The sequence below is a fragment of the Cynocephalus volans genome, chromosome 15 (assembly GCF_027409185.1).
Source record: "Cynocephalus volans isolate mCynVol1 chromosome 15, mCynVol1.pri, whole genome shotgun sequence".
Classification (NCBI taxonomy): domain Eukaryota; kingdom Metazoa; phylum Chordata; class Mammalia; order Dermoptera; family Cynocephalidae; genus Cynocephalus; species Cynocephalus volans.
This window is the reverse complement of record NC_084474.1, coordinates 74,208,352-74,224,105: the sequence shown is the minus strand read 5'-3', so window position 1 is coordinate 74,224,105 and position 15,754 is coordinate 74,208,352. Positions and strand designations below refer to the sequence as shown.

Sequence of the window (15,754 nt, the reverse complement as noted above, 5' to 3'; positions counted from 1 at the left end):
AAAAAATAAAAATAAGTGAATAGAATAAGTAAATGAAAATGAAGATGGAGGCACCAAAGAGTAATTTCAAAAGAGATAAGAAAGGGCTTATCTCAACTTGAGAGCCAGCCCAGAAACAGCATGCATTTCTAAGGAATCAACTGCAGGTTGAAAAGAGTGACAACCCTGGAGAGAGGGGCTTCCATTTTACCATACTGGAACCCTGAGCCACTCTGCTAGAGAGGGCCAAGTAACCCCAGCTTTCTCAGCCTCAGCTGAGGTGCCAGATGTGGGAATGAAGTCATCTTGGAAGTTCTGGCCTGGTCAAACTCCCAGGTGAATGCAAGAGTCACCCCAGCTGACACTACATGGCAGACAAGAGCTGTTCCTGCTGAGCTCTGCCCAAGTTAGATAATAAAGGGCTGCTATTTTAAGCTGACTGTTAATTACACAGCAATAGTTCATTGAAAACATGTATTACCTTCTTCTGAATCAGGGATTGATAACATTATAGGTCATCCTTAGCATTTAATGCTTACTCCAGCCTGGGTACTGTCTGCATGCTTATCTGCATGAACTTACTTAATCCTTACCACAACCTTGTAGGAGAGCTAAATATTACCCCCAATTTGAAGATGGGAAAAATGAGACTCCAAAAAGTTGAGGAACTTGCCCAAGAGGAAACCAGCTAGTTTCCGAGGCCTTTCCACAGATGTTTTATACCCTGAATCCTATGCTCTAAAACATTATTTACAATGTGGCTTCATTATTTAAACTCACAGAAAATACAAATCCATATTTAAAATATGAGTTCACGTCATGTTTTCCTAATCTGTATTTACATATTGCTTTCTATTGTCATAACTTTGATTTATTGAGATATGCTTTGTCAATTGCTTTAAATCGTCATAGCTAAGATTTACTGAACACTTATGAAGTGTCAGAGACTACACACATATTGTCTTATTTAGAGTCTCTCCCATGCCTTCCCCCACCAAACCCTAGGAACTTATGATAACTGTCTTCCAAAGAGGCTCCTGACTTGCCCTGAGCCATAAACTATTAACTAGAATGCCTAGTTAGGCCTGGACCTTATTTCTAACTCTCAAATCTGTGACAAATAGGAATGTTAGAAAGATATCAAACACACACAAGAGCAGTTAAAATCAAATTTTCTTACATATATCAAGAGACTAAAGGGAAAAAAGTGTGTATGTGCGTAAGCATATATATATGTTGAAAAAGATCCAGTTTATTTATTAAAGTATTTTGTTAGATACTGAACAGACTATATTTTTATTATTTCAGCATTGCTTATTTTATTTCATCAAATGAGGACCTTTATCTATCATTTATTTTTTAGTTATAATATTATATTTTAAACTATTAGTTCTGGGACTGATTTTTGTCAGTAGTACTTTTAAGATGTAGGAGGAGAATTTGAGAAAATAACAAATGACCATGATCTCACTGTTATGCAACTATTTTTGAGAATAATTTTCAAACAGTCAATCTAAAAGCTTAACTTCAGCCTTATTTTGGAAGGGATGAAGGAAGAGTCCTTGATGAGGAACGAGGGATTTGGGCTCTGCTCTGTGCTCTGCTGCTGAGTCATCGCTGTTGGGAACTAACCTCTTAGAGTCTAAAAACTGTGGCCTTTGCATTTATAAAACTCAAATAGCAGCACTGAAACCTCCATCATGTCTGTAAACTTGCCAAATCCTTTCACAACAAATGCTATCTGAGATGGCTTCTGTCCTTAGTTTGACAAGTAAGTCATGCTTTGCCAGCATTTGGTTGGGATTGCAGGAGGTAGTCTCTGTAGAGGGCTCAGAACAGTCCCTGGCTCCCGGTAAGCACTCAACAGTGTTAGCTGCCATCATCATTAGCAAGACATTTGTTTAAGTGCCTTGTTTTATTTTTCTTCCTTGGTCTCCAAAAAGTTGGAGAGATGGGTAATGTGGAAAAGGTACAAAGGGAAGAAGAGGAAGTCAAGTAGAGAAGGTGGGAGGAAGAGGAAGTAAAGCAGATAAATATTAATTGAGCATAAAACAAAAGCTTTTACAATCAATTACATCTCATAAACTAAGTAGATTTTAGATGGAGCATTTTAACGTTCATTCCAGAATGTTTTGGGGGATTTCCTAAAAACCCAATTATTACATTATCTATAAGTAGAAGTTTAAATTCATAGACGTTAAAGCAAAATCTGATAGAAATATTCACCCTCAAAATCCTATATTCCAAAATGAGGTAAAGTAACACTTCACTTAAATAAAAGACCCTTGTCCAGCAGCACAAGTCTTAGCTGCATGGCTAAGAATTAAGTATTAAGAGCCTCCCTCTGCCCACACACTAACACACCAGTCAAAATTCATGTTCTAAAATCCAGGAATGGTTTATGCATTTTACTAAAATAAAATTTTCTCAGATCTTTATTCATTGCTCATTTACTCATATTTTAAATTTAGTGTTAGCAAACATAGTTTTCTAATTTCCCAGAACAATACAAATTAGAAATAGCAAATGTTAAAGGCATCCTCAAGACTGAAAAATGCTACAAAAAAGCACACATACATTCTCAACAAATACATTAGTCTGGGGCCAATCTTTGCAAAGGCAAATAGCACAAAATACAAGAATAGGCCACAGCAGCTGCTATAGTCTAAATGTTTATGTCCCCCCGACCTTCAAAATTCATAGGTTGATACCTAATCCCCCCAATGCCATAGTATTAGGAAGTGGGGCCTTTGAGAGGAGATTAAGTCATGGGGGAGTCAGTGTCCTAATAAGAGAGACCCGTGGGAGCTTATCTGCCCCTTCCATCATGTGAGGATACAGCTACAAGGTGCCATCTATGAAGAATGGCCCTTCAGCAGACATGGAATCTGCTGGTGCTTTGATCTTAGACTCCTTAGCCTCCAGAACTATGAACAATAAGTTTCTGTTGTTTATAAGTTACCCAGTGTAAGGTATTCTGTGATAGATAGCTGCACGGACTAAGACAACAGTTACAATTTTTATAATATAATTATCTTTATAAATATAACTGATATATCTAAAAAGTTTATTTTTGTTGTATTAAATTACCAAACAAGGATGCTCTGCAATGAACAAATTTTTATTGGTGAATATAGTTGTTGTGTTAATTCTGTTGTTCAATGAGTCAACATTTTTAAATTGGTGAGTTTCATATAAAAATAAAACTCCCTGGTATCTCTTTAAGAGTCCCAAGATCGGACTGACCCCTCCTGTATTTCTATGCAGCAGCAGTCTGCAGGAACTGAGACCGGCTGTGTCTTGAAGAGACACAAACTCCCCGTCGCATCAGTCTCCACCACGTCCTAGTGTCCCTGTGACTGAAGCTGTCCATTGTCATTTTTCACTGGTCTTGAAATGTTGTTTTTCTTTTAGTAGAGAATTTCTTCTGTATCCCAAAATGGGAATACGAAATATAGCATAAGTTAGCCTCATGTTTCAAGAAAAACAAGTGAGAGTGTATTTCTTTGAAAGTGTGTTAATTTCTACACCTTTCATGGCATGCTTCATTTATAGTATATGCCTGATCCTCCTACACTGCTGAATTTGCAACCCTTGGGAAAGTAGTTTATTTATTACTGTTGACAAAGAGACACCTATAGGTCAGTGGTTTTTATTTCAATCTTTTTACTCTTCCAGGCTACTGTCTCCAAAAACATAGCAACTCATCCAAATGACCCCAGACTCATCAGAAGTATTTACCCTCAGGATCTGTGAAGATTTAATGAGTGATGATGAACAGTTTTTCTTTACATTAGCAAATGTGCTCTTATCATTCATACATAACACAACGTCCCTGATGAGGGTGCATTCTGTAAAACATTGCTTGGATTTAATTGTAGGAAAAAGTTGGTCCCTGCATATGAAAATACTTGCTTTACTTGGTCAGAAAATAGAAATGATGCAATCCAACATATTTCCCACTTTGTTTCAGCTTCCTGAACCAAGATAAGGAAAAAATAAAGTTAACATAACCTTGTTATCTTGCTAAAACATATTTCTAAGGGAAGAATTTCTGGAAGAATTAGTCACTGCATGCAAGATACGGGTTTTAATAAGTTCCATTATTTTAAATCAGCTTCCTGCACAAAACTTCAATTCTTTATTTTTTAATAAATAAAATAGGCTCGATAATTTAGGCTCATTTAATTAGGGTCTTTCAGATGCCAGTTTATACAAAAGCAGAGGGATAAACTGGATAATATTGACATTAATTCTGGTTTAATACTTCTATGAAGATACATACTTACCTACCCCCCTCCCCTGTGACAGATCATATCTACCAAAGATGGCCACATCAATGTCTATCTTTCATCATATATGCTACTCTTACCATGTGACTGACATGTCTCCCACACAGGTGGGATCTGTGTCCCCACCTTGAATCTGGGCAGGGGCTTGTGACATCTCTACCAATGGAGTGTGGCACAGATGATATCACGTGACTTCTGAGGCGAGGTCATTAAAGGTGCAACAATTTGCACTTAGCTCCCTCTCTCTTTGAACGTGTTAGGGGATGCCTGAGCCAACTCCCCTGAAGCTGTATGCTGGAAGCATCACATGAAGAGTCTACTTGAGACAAAAAGATCTGCAACATGCTTCCAGCTGCTCCAGTTTTCCCAGACCTCATGAGGGACCCCCAGTCAGAACTGCACATTCAAGCCCCAACTCCTGACCCACAGAAACTATGAGAGAAAAATAAATAATTAGTGCTGTTTTAAGCCTCTAGGCTTTGGGATGACTGGTTACACAGCCATAAATAACTAATGCACAACCACCTGACAAACATACATCATGTTCCACAACTTACCTCATTGATTTCAGTCCCATCTGCATTGTTATACACAATTCGATAACCATTGATATTTCTTGAAGTTGGTTCCCAGGTTAACCGAGCACTGTTAGAGCCAACATTGGAGATTCTCAAGTTTCTTGGTGGACTTAAAGGAACTTTGCAGTAAATAGAATGGAAAATAATTAAAATTTTAAATAACTTACATGAAAGAAAGACAAGAAACAGCATCTTTGACTTCTGAACTGTTTGTTTACACATGAAAAATGTTGCCCAGATAATAACATAACCTTGAAACAACTAGTGAATTGTCTCATAAAAAGCAATAATGTTTTCCAATTAAAAAAGAAAAAATAGTTTTCTTTGTAGAGAATTGTAGTAATAAGTTACACATGCTTAGAAATAAAAAAGATTTAGGTAAATTTTCTGTGCATTTTTCTCCCATCAGAGCTATCAGTACAGCCCAATGTAAGAAACCTAATGGATCAATACCAGGCACACCTGAAATCAAATCTTAGCTACTCCACTCAACTGTCATGTGACTCTGGCAAAGCCAACTCTATTTCTCAGCTCCCCAATTTTCCACATGCAAAATGAGAGAGAGGCACATGTGCCATCTCCATGTGGGTATTAATAAGGCATCTCTAACTTAACCCATACAAAACTGAACTGCAGTCTCCTGCTGTGTCCCAAATCTCCTCCCTCAGTCTTGCCCTCTGAGCAAATGGAAACTCTATGCTTCCTGCCACTCAGGCTAGAAACCCTGAAGTCGTCCTGGTTTCCTCTTTCTCTCACCACCCATTTCTAATCCATCATCAATCCCTTCAATATAAATTTAGTATCTAACCACTCCTCTTTACCTCCACTGCTACCATCTTGGTGAAAGGCACTCCCCTTTTGGTTTGTATTTTTGCAATGGTCTCCCTGCTGGTCTCTCTGCTTCCATCTTCCCTCCACTACAGCAATTTCTAAGTGAGCAGAGTGCTTTCTTGAAAATGTAAGCCAGATCATTTCACTCCCCTGCACAAAATCTTCCAAATGGCTTCCAACTCCCTCAGAGTAAATCCACAGCTCTTACAATGATATTTATGACCCTACATAACTGGCTCTCTGCCATTGTGCTGCCCCCTTATCCTACAACTCTGCCCTTTGTTCATGCCACTCCCTGTCATCTTTTCTGGTGTTGGAACCTACCAAGCATGCTCACGCTTAGGCCACAGCACTTGCTATCCCCTTGGCTTGCAAGGCTCTTCCCCCAGATATCTGCATGGCTGGTTTCCTGGTCTTTCAGTTATGAACATATGCCAGCTGCTTGGTGAGGCTTTCCATGATCATCTCACGTTATATAATTATTCCACCCCAATGCTACCTGTCTCCCTTTCCTGCTGTTTTCTCACTGCACATTTTTGGTTTACTGTCGCTTTCTCCCAATATATTGTAATCTCAGGGGATCAGAGAATTTGGTTTAATCTTGTTCTCGGCTCTATCCTCAATATCGCAAGTACTTAATAAATATTTATTGAATCAAAGAGCAATTACCTGCCCTGGATAAATCACAGTGGCTTTGTAAGACTAAATAAAAATGAACATTTTGCTGTTGCTTTAAAATTATTTTAAAAGGTATTGGTATTTCTGTAGATTTCTGTCAATTTCATAGCTTTCTGAACTACTTCAAGGACTCCCTCCTCATTCAACAGATTAAAAATTGTCCATTATTTTTTAGATTTTCTTGAGCTTTTACAGGTTTGCAGTAGAATAATTTTTAACATTCATTGAGTACTTCCCATGAGTCTGACACATAACACATGTTACCTTATTAAATTCTTACATTAGACCTTAAGGAAAAACTTGCAAATATCCCCATTATATTGATGACAAAATTGAGTTAACTTGGTCAAGGCCACAGTTAGTAGGAGCAGAAGAGCAGTTAGAGTTTAACCCAGGCAATTGATTAATTGATGCCAGAGCCTGTTATATTAACCAGTATACTAATTCCAGAGCCTGTGATATTAACCAGTATGCTAATTCATGCACACCCCACAACCTCATATAGTGCTTATAGAACCAGCACAGCAAAAACCTTGAAGACAAATCATGACAATTATTATCTACAGCCACAAGGTATGATGCTTCCTAACCCCAAAGGCCAACTCTTTCATTAATTCAATACTGATTATCTGACAATAAAGAGCCTATAGAAGTTAGTGTTTCTCTTAATACTTAAAGATCTAGAGAGAAAGTGTAGGAAAGAGAAAAGCAATATAATTTAGTATTGTGCACACTTAACTCAATTTTTCTGGAATTCAGTTAAATTTGGCAGTATGGCAGAATAATGTCTAGATTTCTTAGTGCATAAAAATGCCAATCTCAGGACAGGTACCCAGAGCATCATTTTTTAGGACCTCTTTTTATTTATTTTTTTAATCAACTGCTAATCATGGGAAAGAGTCGCATGTATTTGTTAAAAAATATAAAGAAATAAGCATTCTGAGTGAAAGAGATATGGTAAGTTGGGAAAAGTTTTTCTTTCAAATGAAAAGTCTCAAAATTCACTTAAGTCAAGTGGTATATTAGATGCTTTCTGGCATAATTAATTTCTTGGATCTCCCATTTTTTTTTGTTTGTTTGTTGCTTTAATTACACTGATCTTTCTCTGAAGAGCAAGAACAATGTCAATGTAGCCTTGACTAACAAAGAATGGATGTGGGAAAAATTTTTCTTTGCCATTAAATTTCTATTATGTTCTTCCAAGTAGACTCTTAAAGACAAAGGCACTGTAGAAATGGTGTGATTCATCTCCTCCCATGGCTCAGAATGGCGGGCAAGACCCCCAGTCTCCCTGTACTTTCATGTTTCAAAAGATCACGAATAGAACCATAGTTGTAATGGTATGTATTAGGCACTATTACTATGCCTCTGCAGTCTTTTGATTGTATCATATTTTAAAAAATAGATAAATATATACATTTCCTAAAAATATTACAAATTCCCTACATTTAGCCAAAACTAACATTGCCAATAAAATTTTTACTCAATTAAAAAACAAATTACAATAATAATAATAGGCTCAGATAAAAAGGACAGGAAATATTTTTAGAAAAGTTTGTTAATTTTGATACGGGTGGGAAGCAATTATGTGCTAAATGCTTTCACATGTACTGCTGTATTTAACCTTATCAACCACATATATTCTTCTTTTTACAGACTCAAAAATATTACATCACTTGCCCATTGTAACCCGGATAAAATATGACTTGAGCTGGGACTCTCATTTAGCTGCTATTATTTCAAAGTTTATGCTCTTTCCTCTATATTCTGACCTAGAATTTGGATTTAGACAAGACACAGGTAAAATTATCTGAAGGATGCTAAAGCTTAGTTCTAGCATCCATGTCACTCATCATACAGGATAGAAGAAATACGTTTCCTTCCCCTAAATAGAATATGTGGTTTCTTAAGTTACAATTAGCTCTTAAGAGATTTCAACTTAAACTAGTCTTTACAGTTCAGAATCCTAACATTTATTTAGGCTTTTATGATGGCATTTCATCTGAATGGTTGCACTGCTCACACGTTGTTTCTTGTCCTGTAACAGGATCGCTGGCCTCTTCTCCAAACATGGCATAAACTGTGACTGTGTATTCTGTGTTGGGCAACAATCCACTCAGTTCAATATCTGTGTGGGTCTCTCCGATTTTCATCTGAAAAGAACACACATTATTAGATCCTTTGCCAAAGGGTATTATTCATGCTGACCATAATGGAACTGAATAAAGGTGAGACTTCATGGAACACAGCTTTGTGTCTTCTCACAACCCCTTCATCAAATGGGAAACAGGCTGCAGTCATAATTTTTTAATTGTCTTGTGTCGTTATGTATTAGGAACAGATGCTGTGGAGCCATACAAAGCTGAAAGTCCCCATGCACGCTGTGTTGGGATAACTCTTTACATCTGGACAAACAGCAACTGCAGCCAGAATAACAGTGTTGGATATATGGTCCCCAGAACAGTGTGGGTGGAATTGAATCAGAAATGTTCTCTAGAGAGTGTGAGCTCCAGGCCAGTGTGCTAGAGGCAGGGCCAAGTGGGCATCTTTCACTTTTTGGCTAATTCTAGCCAGTCCTTTGGCTGGATGCCCAGTTTCTGCTTCAAGCTCAATTCAGGTGGGCCAGAGTTGCTGCCCATTCGACAGGGAGCCTGTCCAGTTGGATTGCAAGTCCACTCCATTCCAGTATTTAGAAGAGATAAACCCACCCTGATTCCCAACTTGGCAATATGCTTTTTGATTCTAGGATAACTTTTCTGACCCTTGGATCTGGTCAAACTAACCACAACCGAGTGAAAACTGTTTGACAGGATACTTTTACGTTTTGGAAGTAAGAAAAAAATCTCTATAGACAGTCTCCAGTCACAGGACTGCCAGTGTTAATTTCCAGTTAAAATTTTCAATTTTGAAATATCTCAACATATATAACATAAATGTACGGAAATAATATAATATACCCTGATGTACTCACTATTCAATTTTAATACAAAAATTTTGTCATATTGACTTCAGATCTTATTTTTATTTTTATTTTTTTATTTTTTTTATTTTTTATTTTTGTCTTTTTCGTGACCGGCACTCAGCCAGTGAGCGCACCGGCCATTCCTATATGGGATCCGAACCCGCGGTGGGAGCATCGCTGCGCTCCCAGAGCCACACTCTTCCGAGTGCGCCACGGGCTCGGCCCCAGATCTTATTTTTAAAAGAACTAATACATTCAGATAAAACAGAAGTTCTTCCTCATTCTTTCTGTTCTACCCTGACATTGATGTATATCCTACTGCTCCATTTTTTACTTCTCTGTGTGTATGAATCTGTAAACAATATATGGTCCTGTATATTTAACAATGTACATAAATGGGATGATATCAACACAATCTTTTTACAATATGTTATTTTTTTCTCTGTCAATATTTTGTTTCAAGATTTATCTATGTTGGTACACAGGGACAAAGTCGTCACTATTAATTCTTTTATGGTATTCTTTTGCATCAATATACCACTATTTTCCGTTCCTTTACTAGTGGACATGTTAGTCATTCTCTGTGTTCTGTTTCCACCAAGTACCTGCATTGAAAAATCCTTGCAAGACATATCCCTTGGATATACAGTATATCTATTAAAAAGTATATATCTTCAACATGATGAAGTATCTTGAAATATTCTCCAAAGAAGCTGTACCAATTTATATGCCTACCAGCAGTATGAGAGTGACTATTTTCCCATATACTCACCAATATGTGGTATTATCAGACTTCAAAAAATATTAGCTAATCTATTGGTTGTGAACTAGTATTCTTTTAATTTTTATTTTTCTCTTTCCTAGTGAGGTTGAGCATTTCTGGCACAATTTTTAAGTCTCTCTTCTGCTGAAATAATTCAGATCAACTTTAAATTCAAATCGGCAAAAACTGTCTAACTCTTGGAAATAAAAGAATACATGTATGTCATCGATGCTTTGTTCTTGACACTCAGATTCACCATATTTTTGGCCCTAGGGGTTTCGGTCATTAGGGGCAGGTTTTACACGATGTTGAAGAATCCAGTTCCAAACTGGCTCTCTTATCCACTTTACCTGTCTGGTCAAGACACTTACAAGTGCTAGACACACTTCCTCTTTATTCCTTAAATACCCACGTTATAGCAATTTCCCCCTATAAATTAAAAATGAGGACTGAAATAAATCATTTGAACGTCAAGTATTCATAATTCAAATGGAATAAATACTAAAAAGTACATCAAGAGATATATTTGTCTAACTCAATTTAGTAGGAAAATTTTAATTCAGTGTGTATAGGAGAAACAGTCACTTACGAACTGCATATAGTAAAATAAATTATATATGAGTAAAATCTCTCTACAGCCATTTGGTAATACCAAGTATAAGCCTTAATAATTTGCATAGGCTTTATAAAAAGGGTATTTCTAGAAATTTATGCTGAGGAAATAATTGGAAAATCATGCTAAGATACACGAGGATACTTTAAAAAGTTCATGGAAAAATAGAACTAAAAGATAACATGAATCCTTCCATAAACTTTTTGAAGCCCCTTAGTATGTTAAGAATGTTCACAAAAGCATTATTTATACAGCAAACTAACTAAATGTCCAATAACATGAGATTAAACATGACCTATACAAACAGTGGAATACTGTGACTATATAACTTTTTGAAATTATTCTTTAATAGCATGGAAAGATATTCACAATAAATGAAATAAAACCAGCAAGCTACAAAACCATTTCCATTTGTTGTATTAAAAATGCATTGAAAAATACTGTTAGCTAAATGTTAACAATGACTATTGCTGGGTGGTGGGATTACAAGTGATTTTTTCTTTTTTTCTTTTTGCTAATCTGAATTTTCTAAATTTTAAACATTAAACTTTTATAGTAAAAAGAAATTTATTTTAAGGAAGTCAAAGATTCTGGGCCTCTTGTAGGTAGCAGGTTGTTACCTCTTTTTCATCCCCAGCCAGACCCTCTGTGAGAGGAGCATAGAGGATCAGGTAGCCCGAGGCCCCAGGCACTGCATCCCATCTGATCCGCAGGCTGTTCTCAGTCACGTCATACAGTTCAAGGTTGGAAACCATGGGTAAAGCAACTGCAAGAGGAGATTTTTTTTTTAATGTTCAGCCATTCACAAGTGTCCTTGAGAAAAATGAAATAAGAAATAAAATCGGCCATATTGAGGAATAGGGAGAAAGGAATTAAGAATACACTTCAAGTTCCTGGCTTAAACAATACCAGTGAAAAACATGAAACTTCATTGTTTTCAAATGTAATTCTAGTCCCTCTATAATGTGGCCCTGCCCACTTTTCTAACCACAATGTCAAGTTCAGGACTTTGCTTACACTTGCAGCTCCTGGTACACACTTCTACTGGAGAACCTATAGCACTCAATCGCACTGTTTGTTTGTGTGTCCTTGGTTTGCATCTCCCCCGCTTACTAGACTAAAACATCCTGGAGTGCAGGAATTGTCACTAAAATATTTCTGCAAAATGGAGGCGTTAACACCTGCCTTACAGATTGCTGCGAGGAATAAATCCAGCAATGTATAGGGAGGAGCCATAGTGGCTAACTTGTTGTTATTAATGTTTTTTTACATTGCTGTTGTTCTATCAGAGGCAGATTTTTGTTGGCCAACTTTGCATAGTGCCTAGCATGTAACAGAAACTCAATTAATGTTTGAAATGACTAAAAGGATGGTTGATCTCTTTTTAAAAAGATTATACCTTCCCATGATTCTCTGAGTGTGTGTGTGTACTGTGTGTGTATTGTATCTGTATTATCATGCTCGTACACAGAAAAGGAATTATTAGATTTCAGAAGCTTGTTTTAATTACAATGATATGAATAATGAAGATAGATGTAACATAGTTTTCTTGGTCTTCCACAGGGCAGGAGAGCTACAGAGCTGCTTCTCTACTTCTACCTACAAATCCAAGTACAATTCTTGGTTCATAATAGGCAAATTATTTTAGTAAATATTTGTTTAATAAATGAATGAATCTATTTGGCACCTGTCACCTCTGAAGTTGCTCTCTCCCAAATATAACAGAGATGCATAATCCTTTTCAATATGCAGCAGCTGCAAAACTGCAGCTATAGCATGGGCCAATGCCACAGACAGCATGACAGTTATTTTCTACAAATTTGATTCAGGATGTCCATCAACACAACCTAAGCAGAGTTCCAGTTTAGGAAAGGCCACCAAAGCAATGCTGTACAAACCAAGAAATGGAGAAAAATTAAATACGTACGTGTAGTTTCAGTTCCCCGTAGGCCTTCACTAGCAGTGTGGGCATATATTGCAAAGACTGATATCTGGTATTCAGTTAAAGACATCAAGTTTTTCAATACTGTGGAAGATACACTTCCATCCACCACCGCCTGTTTATAGAATAGTTCAACAAATGAGAGTATAGAATATCTTACATGCAGAAAAAGCAAAAATATCTCCAGCAAGAGTACTTTATTAAATGTTTTCTTATTTGTGCCACATCCTTCTTTCCACTGTGGCAGTCAACCCTCCTTGAATTCCCACATGAAGTGATGAACCTTTTATGGGATGTGTTCAGAAGTCCCTTATTAATTTATATCTAATGGAAATTGTGTCCTTCCCAGGCTAATTGTTATCCTATTCACATCCACTTAATAACATTATTTTTACATAGCGCTTTGGGAAGCATTTAAAAGTTTTATTAGTTATGAAAAAGATAGAACCACTGGGAGCACTGATTTTTTTTTTTACCTAGATAATTTAAAACTCCATGATGTACTTCTCTAATGCTTAAAAAAAGTCATAAATTCTATTATAATACAGAAAAAAATTGTGAAACATGCTGAGGTCAATCAGAGGTTAGAACAACAAAAGGAGAGGGAATTTCATCACACTTTAATACATTCCCCATGAACTGCTGTTTCAAAGGTAGGGAATGGGAAGGATCCAATCACCTGGCAATTGGTGTTCTCTCCTATGCTGTCCAAACCATAAAAAGTGCTGGCCACAGCTGCTTTACTATGGCTTTTCTATTGTACTAATCTCTACAAATGTCCAGGAAACTCCAAACTCCGGAAGACTGTCCATTATATGACCACATAATTTGGAACACACAGACTGCACTAAAGCAGAAAGCTCCGACCACTCCCAGGTATAAAAAATGCGTGAATAGCAAAAGGGATCTTGGCATGGTAATTAGCTATTGATACCTTTTGCTTTGGAACTCATTAACTTTAAAAAGAAGAATAAGCTGTGTTAGAAATTCATATCTGATCAGTTCTGAGGGTTATAGTAGATGACAGAAGAAGATGTAAATATAACAATCTAGAAAGACGGGAGAACAATATGGACAAGTAGAAATTATTCAAAAACGTTTGTGACAGAATAATCTCCTCATATGTACATTTATGTCTTGTTCTCACTACTGTATAAGACTTGAGAGAATGAAAATAAGGGCTTGCAAATACTGTCTTCTTATTACCTCCTCTGGTTTTCCACCCCTGGTAGGATAATATACAACTCTGTATTTTTCCACATTTCCTGGGGCATGAGTCCAGTTAACCATAAAGCTTCTGGCAGTGACTTCAGAAGTTATCAACTCCGTAGGTGGCCCAATGCTGGCAAGGGCTAAGGCTAAATTAAAGAAACATATCAAATCAACCTCTCTCCTAAAGTTATTCTTATAAACCTAAGAAGTTCCATTAGTCAGAAATGACTATCGATTTTATGCGGCCTCTAAAATTTTCATCTCTAGATAAGATGATTTAGTTATTCATCCCTGCATTTGTTCACTCAGACATTTAGAAGTCTATTCGGTACCAGGCACTATGCTAGGTTCTGAGAATACAAACTTAAATAAGACATAATCCTTGACTCCAAAGAGCTTTCTTAAATAAAAGACATTGTTAATGAATAGTACCAGAAAAATTAATTGAGCATGTGTGTATCTAAGGGTATTCTCCTGAGCTCTTCAGAAGTATTATCTCATTTAATTCTCAGTAGTTAAGCTATTACTGTTCATAGGTGAGAAAACCAAGGCACTATGATTAAATAACTTGATTATTAATAAGTGTCAGAGCTGAGATTGAAATCTGGGACTTGAAGGTGGATAAGATTTCTACACTGCAATCAAACTGGCAAAATGTCAACAGCAGCAGGCTGTAATAAGTTATGTAAATAAAATATGATACCTAGAGCAATCACTAAAAAAGCTGTACAAACAGATTCACTGAAACACACTATGAATAAATCAAAATGGATTTCTAAAATATATGCAACCCACAGGAAAGAAGGAAAAAGAAAACAAAGAAATAAAAACCAAAGAAATCAAGCAGAAAAAAAAATGGTATGCTTAAGCCCAAACATACGAATAATTACATTAAATGAAAATGGTCTAAATATACCAATTAAAAGGAAGAGATTAGCAGAGTAGATTTAAAGACATATGCAACTATATGCTGTCTACATAAAATCCACTTCAAGTATAATGATATATGAGGAGCCTTTAAAAAGTTCATGGAAAGATTCATACTATCTTTTAATTCTATTTTTCTGCAAACTCTCTGAAGTGCCCTTGTATGAGTGTTGAAAGTAAATTGATGAAAAAAAGTTATATCATGTAAATATTAATCAAAAGAAAGTAGCAGTGGCTATATTAGTATCAGATAACGTAGACTTCAGAACAAAAAAAAATCATAGGGACATAGAAAGATAGTGCATAATGATAAATGGTTAACCTACCAAGAAAACATAGCATCCTAAATGTATATGCACCAAACAAAGAGCTGCAAAATATGTAAAGTAAAAACTAACAGAACTAAAAGAAGAAATGGGCAATTCCACAATAATATATGAAGACTGTCACATCCTCTCTCAACAACTGGTAGGACAATTAGGCAGAAAGATGAGCAAGGATATAAAACTCAACAAGACCATCAACCAACAAGATCTAGTTAACATTAGAACATAACAATAACACATGACAATAGCAGAATAAACATCCTTCTCAAGGAACCACAGAGCATATATAAGATAAATCATATCCAAAGCCATAAAATAAACCTCAGCAAATTTAAAACAATTGAAATTATATAGAACATGTTCTCTGATGACAATAAAATCAAACTAGAAATCAATAACAGAAAGGAACAACAGGAAAACCTCCAAATGCATGTAAGTTAAATAACACACTTCTAAATAATCAATGGGTCAAAGGAGATACAGCAAAGGAGATCAAAAACACTGTGAACTGAATAAAAATGACAATACAAAATATCAAAGTTTGTGGGACACTGCTAAAGCAATTCTGAGTGGAAAATTTACAGCATTAAATACTTACATTAGAAAAAAGGAAACATTTCAAATCAATAATCTGAGTTCTCACTTAGAATC

The 15,754-nt window shown here is 36.2% G+C and overlaps 1 protein-coding gene across 2 annotated transcripts in view; it reads right to left on the bottom strand.

The window, feature by feature from the left end:
- COL14A1 (collagen type XIV alpha 1 chain) overlaps nucleotides 1-15,754 on the bottom strand; it is a 213,435-nt gene that overhangs the window by 126,635 nt on the left and 71,046 nt on the right. For both annotated transcript variants that reach the window (XM_063079077.1, XM_063079078.1), the window contains exons 10-14: nucleotides 13,845-13,996; nucleotides 12,624-12,753; nucleotides 11,317-11,462; nucleotides 8,382-8,511; nucleotides 4,829-4,968 (exon numbers count right to left, since the gene is read on the bottom strand). In XM_063079077.1, coding sequence (XP_062935147.1) covers nucleotides 4,829-4,968; nucleotides 8,382-8,511; nucleotides 11,317-11,462; nucleotides 12,624-12,753; nucleotides 13,845-13,996 — 698 coding nt within the window. The remainder of the gene's footprint in view (nucleotides 1-4,828; nucleotides 4,969-8,381; nucleotides 8,512-11,316; nucleotides 11,463-12,623; nucleotides 12,754-13,844; nucleotides 13,997-15,754) is intronic.